This window comes from Stegastes partitus, unplaced genomic scaffold (assembly GCF_000690725.1).
Source record: "Stegastes partitus isolate 25-593 unplaced genomic scaffold, Stegastes_partitus-1.0.2 Scaffold2105, whole genome shotgun sequence".
Taxonomy (NCBI): domain Eukaryota; kingdom Metazoa; phylum Chordata; class Actinopteri; family Pomacentridae; genus Stegastes; species Stegastes partitus.
The window spans coordinates 32,398-42,127 of NW_007579836.1; the positions used below are offsets into that span (position 1 = coordinate 32,398).

A 9,730-nucleotide genomic window follows, 5' to 3' on the forward strand; every position below is an offset into this window, starting at 1 on the left:
TGAGGAGGGTTGTCGTTCTGGTCCAGGACACGCACAGTAACTGATGTGTTACTACTTTGCGGTGGTGAGCCTCCATCCTGCGCTTTCACTCGTATTTTGTACTCTTTGCGTTGTTCATAGTCAAGTGAACGCAAAGACTGAATGATTCCACTTTCTGTGTTAATAGAGAAATACATGGAGGTCGGATTTCCATTAACCTCGTCGTCAATAAGAAAATACGAAATGCGCGCATTCTGTCCCTGATCTGGATCACTCGCGTGGATCTGCAACAGAGCGACACCCGGGGGATTGTTTTCCATCACCTGAGTGTAGTAAACACTTTGGTTAAAAGCTGGAGCGTTGTCGTTAATATCAGTTACTTCTAAACCCACTGCTTTTCTGCTTGATAAGGCAGGGACTCCCTCATCGGTGGCAGTCAAAGTGATGTTATACTTGGAACGCTTCTCTCGGTCGAGGTTTTGCTCCGTGACCAATGTATAATAGTTCCTGAGAGAAGATTTAATTTTAAATGGGAGATTTTCATCTATTGTTAAATGCACCTGTCCATTTTTCCCTGAATCTTTATCTTGGACGCTTATAAGCCCCACAACTGTTCCAGGAGGAGAATCCTCTGAAATCTTCCCTGAGAATGAAGCCATTGTAATGACTGGGCTGTTGTCATTCACATCTACTATCTCTATAATTAATTTGCTGGCGCCTGCAACACCCCATGGATCCTTTGCTTGAAGGTTAAGTTCGTAATTTGGAGAAACCTCGTAATCTATGGCACCGGTGAGTTTAATCTCTCCCGTGTACGAATTTATTTCAAAAGGACAGGAGGAATCCTCCTCTAGGTGGGTGAAAGAATACGTAACGTTTCCATTATAGCCTTGATCTGCGTCTACTGCACTGACTCTAGCAACAACTGTCCCTCGCAAAACATTTTCCAAGACAGAGGCTTTGTATACAGACTGCGTAAAAACGGGTGCGTTGTCGTTTGCGTCCAAAACAGACACATGAATTCTCACTGTTCCCGACCTCTGCGGTTCCCCACCATCCACAGCCGTTAATATCAGCGTATGCTCGCTTTGCTTCTCGCGATCTAAACCGCTCTGAAGCATCATTTCGGCGTATTTACTCCCGTCTGTCCGAGTGTGTTGCTTGAGAACAAAATGTTCATTTGCTTTCAAAGAGTAACTCTGCAGTGAGTTAATTCCTACATCAGGATCAGCTGCACTATCGAGCAAGAATACAGTCCCAGTGGGGGTCGATTCGCTAATTTCCAAATGAATTTCCTTTTTGAGAAAAGCCGGCGCATGATCATTCACATCTTGTATTTCGATGGTTATGGAAAACAATTCGAGCGGATCTTCGAGAACGATTTCTAGACTAAAGCTGCAAGGAGATTTCTTGGCGCATAATTTTTCTCTGTCAATTCTTTCATTGACGACTATATGTCCTTTGTTCTGGTTCAGCGCGACATACTGGTTATCATCGTCTATAACTAGTCGAGCCCGACCAGACACCAACCTTCTCACATCCAAGCCCAGGTCTTTAGCAACGTCTCCCACAAACAGTCCTTTTCTCATCTCTTCTGGTATAGAATAACGAATTTGTCCGCTGACCGCAGCAACAACGCAGCAAAGCAAAATGGAGAGTCCCAAATCCAACGCAGTGCCTTTGTTTTTCAGATTATCCATTTCTTCTCAAAAATGTCAGATCAAAAGCGGCGTCTATGTCGCTCTCACTATACACCACATCGGCAGTTCGTATAGTCTTCTTTTAAATCCCGACAAGCCTAAAGTCTTTGTGGATATACGCACACAACCATCGCCTATTTTCTTCAAACAAGGGTGTTGACTTTGCGCCAGTGATAAGGCCGATGTTCCACCAGTAGACTGCTTAGGCAACAGCACCACCAACAGTGACTGAGCAAAACAACATCACCACGGGTGTATGTGTACAACGATGCTTCACTGTCTGGTCAGTCCATGTTATATATCCACACTATGTGCAATTCCTGCCTAACCTAACATGCTGCTGAATTACAACACCAAAATCCAGTGAACAATACCTGACTCATGAAGAGCATTTAAACTGACATTTTTTAGTTCCCAGCATCATTTATTTTTCTGATTATCCAGGGAGCTTGTCTAAATTTCCTTTATAGTCATGTGTCTATGACTATAAATACGAGTTGGTAAGCATTGAATTGTGAAGGGAATGAGGGTCTTGAGTTACTTTAAAACTGTAATAAATAAATAAATAAATAAATAAATAAAAATCCAATGTCCGAAATATACGAGTGAATTAATGTGCTTAATAAATGATAAGCTAAGAAATAAATGGGCATACACATACAATCATAGAGTAAATCATAACAGAGCTGTTTATCTGAACACTGACAAACAAACAGATAATTAATAAACAACTGTGCAAACAGTGGGATACACAGATAGATATATAAACAGATAATCTACTCTCTGGTGATCTAATCTAACTGATAAGTCCTGTGACCTACATTTCAGCAGTGCAATCAACATCTAAACTGCTGCAATATTCATCCACACGCATGAATGCATGCTGCCAAATTTTACTGCAGTGTATTCTGTCTCTGTGCTACAAACATGTCTGCACAGGTAGAAAATGGCTATTTTTTGAAAATGGGTCACGACAGTGCCTTGCTCCATTCCCCTGCCCACACATCAGAGAACATCCTGCCACAGAGCATACTATTCTGCACATCATGATTGTGCATTATTCAGGAGATGACTGCACAGCAGCAGCCAGGGTTATTAATATTAATGTTGTATAAAGCCTGGGGTGTAGAAAAACATAGAACACACAAATAAGAGCTACATGAAAACAAGCTGAAATTTCAGTCTTGCATGTATATGACTTTCACTCTAACATATGTGGGAGATGTTTCTGAAACACTCAGATGCATCAATACAGTTAGTGTATTGTGTAATAAAAAAAAAAACAGAGAGAGAAAGAGAGAGAGTAGAAGAAGATGTGTTGTAATATTGATTGTAGGAGTTGAGGATGGTGTAAGGTTGTGATACGAATGTAACAGAGCAGTCGTGGTCGTGTGTGTGTGTGTTTAAAAGAGAAAGGACAATGAAAATTATCTTACCTATTGGATCGAAATATGGAAGTTCCATCCAGGAAGCGCACCAAGGAAAGAAACAAGGAAAAAGAAAACAGTTAGTATGAATCCTGAAACACTAAATCCACCAGATTTTGTCACATTCTTTCATGTCCATGGGCATTACACACATATTTATAGTGAAATCATGAGTAAAGTAGTTGTTTGATCTTGTGATATATCAGACACCATGATGGCATCTAACTGTAGCATAAAGTCAACAAATTATAGCTTAAATGTAATTTTAAAAAATTCAAGTACCTGTAAAAGTTCATTATTTGCATAAAGATGTCTGTTTCTTGATGTAAAATAAGTAGGTTTACTTAAAATTCTGTCAAGCAACTAAAGCTTTAACCCATAATCTGCTCAATTACTTGGTCATCCCAGAACAGCGTTAGCAAACTGAAGTGGACTTCAGTGTAGTCTATATGTAAATTATTCTGCCATTTTCTGTGGCAGTTTAGCACATTATAGCCAAAACAGAATGCCATGCAAGAGTCTTCTGTTTTGATGACATCACATTTAAGAAACAGACAAAGAAGAGAAACTGATGTCTACTCATTACATCCAGTAAATTACAACGGCTCTGTGTTAAAAATCAATACAAAACACAAAGAAGTGCAGCTCAAAGTCGTTGCTAAAATTGCCACTTCGAGAAATTTCATACATCATGTGTGAGCGGTTTTCAAACATTTCATTCTCTATTCACAATCTGTTTCTGTAAGACAAAGCCAAACTACCCACAATGTTCAGGAACCCTGGAAACCATGTGGTGCTTGTATTGATTAAAATCTGCCATGCCGTTAAACTGACATACTTTCTATCACTTGCCAGTGCTGTCAGCCACACTGCTAAGAACTGTGCTCTTGTGACCTACATAGCAATAAGCAAATATTAACCGCTGCTTTCTCCTCTCCTGCTAACATGGCTGAAATTAGGAGCACACATGTGCCTGCAGCAAAACGACAAACAGAAACACACATGGATTCACAAGGGAATTTTGTTCATGACAAATCCTCTCGGCTTCACCAACGTGGCAAAGTCTATGGCGTGCAGGAATACGCACACACAGACACTTTATGTGACACAGAAACACACATCACAGTTTAGCTGTTGTATAAGACTCTAACCACTGACCTGAGTGTAGCAGCTGAGAACTGTATTACTTTCTACGTTCAGACATATAATCACATTTTGTACTGTAACTTTAAAAAATGCTTTCATTTTTTTACTCCTGTTTTCTCTTTTGTTTCTACTGCAGTGTGTTTATCGTTGTACCTCTCAAAGTTAATGCTAAATAAGCCTCCGCGGAAAGCAAAAAAAAAGGAAAGGAAGAACGAAAGAAAGACAAAAAAGGCAGACAGACTGACTATTAATACTATTTCTATTTCTGTTTTATTATTTTCAGCTGTGACAGCACTGTGTAAGAACTCAGACTGGCATTTTATGTCTTGGCTGACCTTTAAAAAGATTAGTCTTTCATCACCAGTTCCCCAGTTAAACATTGGATATAAACAGCTTATTACACAAAGCTTGCTCTATTTCTCATTCAAAAGTGTTGTCCATGTTGTCTGTCAAAACCTTGATGGAAACAGTAAAGACAAGCGGCCTGCATCACAACCTTTGCATAAAGCACAAAGTAAAGTGAATGATGCAAACCTAGCAGACAGTTGAAGAGAAGAAAAAAGGTGACACACAAAAGATGGTAAACGTCCAAATCTGATGAACAACTGTGACGGAAAAGTTGATAATTCATCAAGTAAATTTCTTCAAAGCCTTTGACTGAAAACATGTTGATTTATCAAAAAACTGAGTGCAGACGGGGTGCAGGTGGACCATGCAGTCTTTTATGAAACACATGATAAAGAAAAAAGAGTTGTCCAGAAATGATCGCACAACAACTAGTTGTCCTTCATTTAAAACTTTCAACTATCAATTGGTGTAAAGTGATACTCAGGCAAGTTTTATTATGTGTTTTGTTATGATAAGCACAACTAACCACAAAAAAAAGAGAAACCAGCTTTGTTTTTTGTTGTAAAAGTCCTTCACGTGTCTTTTGTAAATTCTGAGAAAAGGGCCATCTGGCCACCAGAAAGAAAAAAAACCCCACAATCTTCTCTATAAATTTATTTTTCATGAAATACAGCATACAATTTTTTTGGTTTGTTTTTTTTACACATTGTTCAGTTCATGGCTGGTAGTGACAAAACTTTTATTGCATCTTTGCCAAAAAGAAAATGATGCTTTATTTTGTGGAAAACTTGACATAAGATTATCAAAAATCTGGCTGCAGTGTATTCCAGGTCAAAAAATCAACAATAAAAAAATGCATGAAGGCCCATTATGCAAAAAAATAAATATAATAATAATAAAAATTAAACAGAGGCAAAGACAATAACACCAGAGACAAAGAAAATAAATGAACAAAACACATTAAAAACTACATCTCCTCAACTGTGTCAGTCTCAAGATGTAATGAAGAATGGAGACGCCTTTAAAAGGTCTACCATGCAGTTTGAATGTAAAATAGGAGACGGATCAGGTTATGCGTTTAATCAATCACATCCTGCTCCAAACTGACAATGCAGTACTCGTGTTTGAGCTTTTAATGAAGAGAGATACTAATACTTATTTTAAACACTTGTGATAGTTTGCATGAAGATACAGAAAAGAGCTGCAGGGACACGGATGGTTGGGCTCATGAAGGTGCATAAGGCATGAGAATAGTGACAGAGTAGAAGAGCAAAAAGTGACAGGAAAACAAGATAAACCAGACTGAAGTAACCACAAACAACCACCTTTCGCAAATATGTTCAGTCTTTAGAAAACAGTAACAAACAAAATAGAGATAAATACAATATTGACTATATTTATGGCTCTGTGAAAGTATTTTGGAAACTGTGCCAGAGGATGGATAAAGTAGACGGTTAAGATTGCTGTCTGTGTTCAGGGTGAGGTCATTTTGGGATGAAGTTGAGGTCATATACTTGAAGAACATGATTTTTTTTTTTTAACATATTCATGCACAAATACTTCAGAAGAAACACACTTTAAACATTAAAAAAAAAACACTGCATATATATTTATATCGTAATTAAAGAACAGTGAGAAAATTAATGCAGTTATATTATCTTTCACAGTCAGAGGGTCCAAATTAAATTCACCTCACAGGGATTATTTTACAACATCTGGCACGGCAGACTCTCATTTGATCACGTAACAAGGATGCGGTGCACCTGCCCTCACTTTCAGACTTCCTCTGTCTGTACTGACGCGCCTCAGCGTGTTCTTTTGATAGGCTGCACTTCGTTTCTTAAGTGTGTCAGTGTCTGTATTTGATCCGAAACGAAAGTCGCCTCTCCACGACCCAGTGGTCAAGAAAGAATCATATCGCTCATCTTTCAACAAAGTCCCACAACGGCTAAAATCTGTGAAACTCGAGGGGCAATAGGTCGTGGGGAAAACGGGGAGACTGGCCGTGGTTGAACGATAAACATAACCACGCCGGCAGAGCTTAAAATAAAACACTCCGCTGATTAAAAGGATGAAAAGAGAAGAGACGGTTGACAGAGCGATGATCAAATAGAGCGTTAAGTTATCGTTGTCCTGTGATTCATCTGCAAACTCAAAAAGTTCGCTTAAAACGGGCAGCCCGTCGCCAAGCATGATGCTGACTGTCGCAGTGGAGGACAGAGACTCGGGCCCGTTATCGGTTACTAAAACGATGAGAGTTTGTTTCGGCTCATCGTCCTCCATGAATGCTCGCATAGTTCGGATTTCTCCTGAATGCAGGTCTACCATAAACATGTTAGGCCGCGTTGCTCTGATTATTCTATAGGAAAGCCAGGCGTTATGGCCAGAGTCTGCGTCCACCGCCACCACCTTAGTAACCAGGTAACCTCGAGGCGCTTCAACTGGCACCATATCTTCTGCAATGAACCCTGCGCTTTGGACGGGATATAAGACAACAGGTGAATTGTCATTTTGGTCCTTTATAAAAACATTTATCGTACACGTGGTGGAAAGTGGAGGCCCGCCTCCGTCTCGAGCTGTCACCTTAATTTGGAAGTGAACCGACTGTTCGTAATCAAAGAGGCGCGATGTGAAAAGCTCCCCTGTGTCTGAGTTGATAGTAAGGAAAGATGACACTTCTGAGTTCGCTATTTGGTATAGTATTTTAGCATTAGACCCGTCGTCAGCGTCCTCTGCTATAACTTTTATCACAAAAGTGCCGACTGGCTGGTTTTCTAAAATGTTGGCATTATATTCTCCCTGCGTAAAAGTCGGGGCGTTATCATTTACATCACTAACCACGATTGAGATAACTTTCACACTAGAGAGTGACGGAGCGCCAGCATCAGTGGCAGTAACTGGTATGTTATAGTCTGGTTGGAGTTCTCTGTCGAGTATCCCGTCAGTTACTAACATGTAATAGTTTTTCACCTCTGACACTAATTTAAATGGAACGTTATCTGGGATTGCGCACGTAACGCGCCCACTGCTTCCAGTGTCCAAGTCGTAAATATTAATCAGAGCGACCATAGTCCCTGGTTTAGAGTCTTCAGCCACGTTAGCAGAGGCTGACTTTATTTCTATCACGGGTTTGTTGTCGTTTACGTCAGTGACGTCAACTATAAGTTTGCAATGAGAGGCCTGACCACCGCCATCTTTAGCCTGAACATCCAACTCGTGCGAGCTGGCCTCTTCATAGTCAATAACACCTGCAACCCGAACTTCTCCACTCTGAGGGTTAATTTCAATAACTCCTCCCATCTTGTCTGACAGGTGACTAAAGGAGTATGTTATCTCCCCATAGACACCCTCGTCCAAGTCCGTGGCATTCAGAGTCGTTATAACAGTCCCAATGGGTGAGTTCTCTGGTACGGAGGCTTTGTAAACTCGTTGGCTGAAAACTGGGACATTGTCATTGGCGTCCAATACACGGACATGGATGGAAGCAGTTCCTGATCTGACTGGATTCCCCCCGTCGATTCCATTGATTTTCAGCACATGTTCAGCCTGTGCCTCCCGGTCCAAAGCTTTTTTCAGGACTAGTTCTGGATACGCATTGCCGTTTATTTGGGTGCTCATTTCCAGTGCAAAATGTTCATTTTGGCTCAGCTTATATTCACGGACGGAGTTAGTGCCCAAATCGGGGTCATGCGCGCTCTCTAGGGGAAAGCGCCTCCCCAGAACTGTGGATTCCACTAAATCCAGTTTTATCTCCCCTGCAGCGAACACTGGGCTGTTGTCATTTATATCAGCAATGTCCAAAACTATGCTGAATGCTTGGAGGGGATCTTCAAGCAAAAGCTGATATTGTAGAATGCAGACAGTGGCTTGCGCGCACAGCTCCTCTCGGTCTATCCGTTGGCTGATCAAAAGGTTGCCTGACGCAGTATCCAGTTCACACAGCTGCTTAGTTCCTTCTGCAACTATCCGAGCTCGACGAGCATCAAGATCCTTCACCTTCAGTCCCAGATCCCGTGCAACGTTCCCAATAACCGAGCCTCTCTGCATCTCCTCTGGAAGAACATAGCGGACTTCTCCGAACGAAACAGAAAAAAGGAGGCTAAATAATAGAAAGTGCAGCCACCGTGTCGAATTTATCCGATGGTCCATTATCAAACATGCTTTTAAAAACAGATGCGCTGTCGACATTCTGGCTAAATTCTTAACATTTGCATTGAACTATCGGACTAAAAATGCTGCTGTAATCCAACGATTCCCTGCTTCTGCAGCTGAGTTAATCATGCTCTATTAGGGAAGCTGTCAGCCTGGTTTCCTCTCTCTCTGTTCCCATTTCATCACTGCTTTCCCTCTCTCTCTCTTTCTCTCTTGCTCGCTCACTCACTCACACAGCCTCTTCTCCTTCTCTCCCTCATACACACAAATGCGCATGCATGCACAGCCCTCGGCTCTAACCCAATACTCTAGTTCCACTGACACAGATAGAGTGAGACACCAGCATCCATGAGTCAGACATTATAAAAGAGCGTCACCAAGAGACTGAGACAATAACTGCAACTGCTTTTTTTTATATATCATCCTGCACTACCGGAGCAAAATAATATGAGGTAAAAAAAGAAAGTCATTAAATAAAATCATGTTTGAAACAGCTAGGGAAGGGACACAAAAGGTAAAAAATAAATAAAAGCAACACCCGAACAATGTAATGCAAATCTATACAATGAACTGAGGTGGTTCTGCAACACGACATTCACTCTTTTATAAAGGAAGGACATGAGGAAGTTCTTTCTGTGTCACCAAAGATTTGCAGTGGATCCAAGTCTATACGCTGCACACCATAACTGCATTACTACTGCATTAGTCATTGTCTGGTCTGTGTCCAAACCTGACAGGCTTCATCAGAGTCTGCACAATTTATCGCTGGTGCCAAATCATCCAGGACTAAGACATATTCTGAGTCAAGAGAGAAGGAGACATGATTGCTGACTGCAGGCACTGCTTGATTCAACTTCTTTCCTCTGGTAGGTGCTACAGAGTACTCAGCACCCAAATAACAAACACAGTTTCTTTCCACAAGTAACACACAGATATTAATCATGTGAGGACAACAATCTCTCTGTACAATCAATGCAA

The 9,730-nt window shown here is 40.9% G+C and overlaps 2 protein-coding genes across 2 annotated transcripts; both read right to left on the reverse strand.

Annotated features, from left to right (window-relative positions):
• Positions 1-2: 2 nt before the first annotated feature.
• Positions 3-1,679, reverse strand: LOC103373954 (protocadherin gamma-A11-like; the record flags this gene model as incomplete). The annotated part of the gene is made up of 1 exon (XM_008303967.1): positions 3-1,679. A coding segment is annotated over exon 1 (1,677 nt), but the record flags the coding sequence as incomplete, so codon positions are not given.
• Positions 1,680-5,580: 3,901 nt separating this feature from the next.
• LOC103373949 (protocadherin beta-16-like) lies at positions 5,581-8,788 on the reverse strand. Its single transcript, XM_008303962.1, has one exon. It carries the CDS (start codon positions 8,786-8,788, stop codon positions 6,332-6,334), a length of 2,457 nt encoding a protein of 818 aa, XP_008302184.1. The 3' UTR covers positions 5,581-6,331.
• Positions 8,789-9,730: the final 942 nt, after the last annotated feature.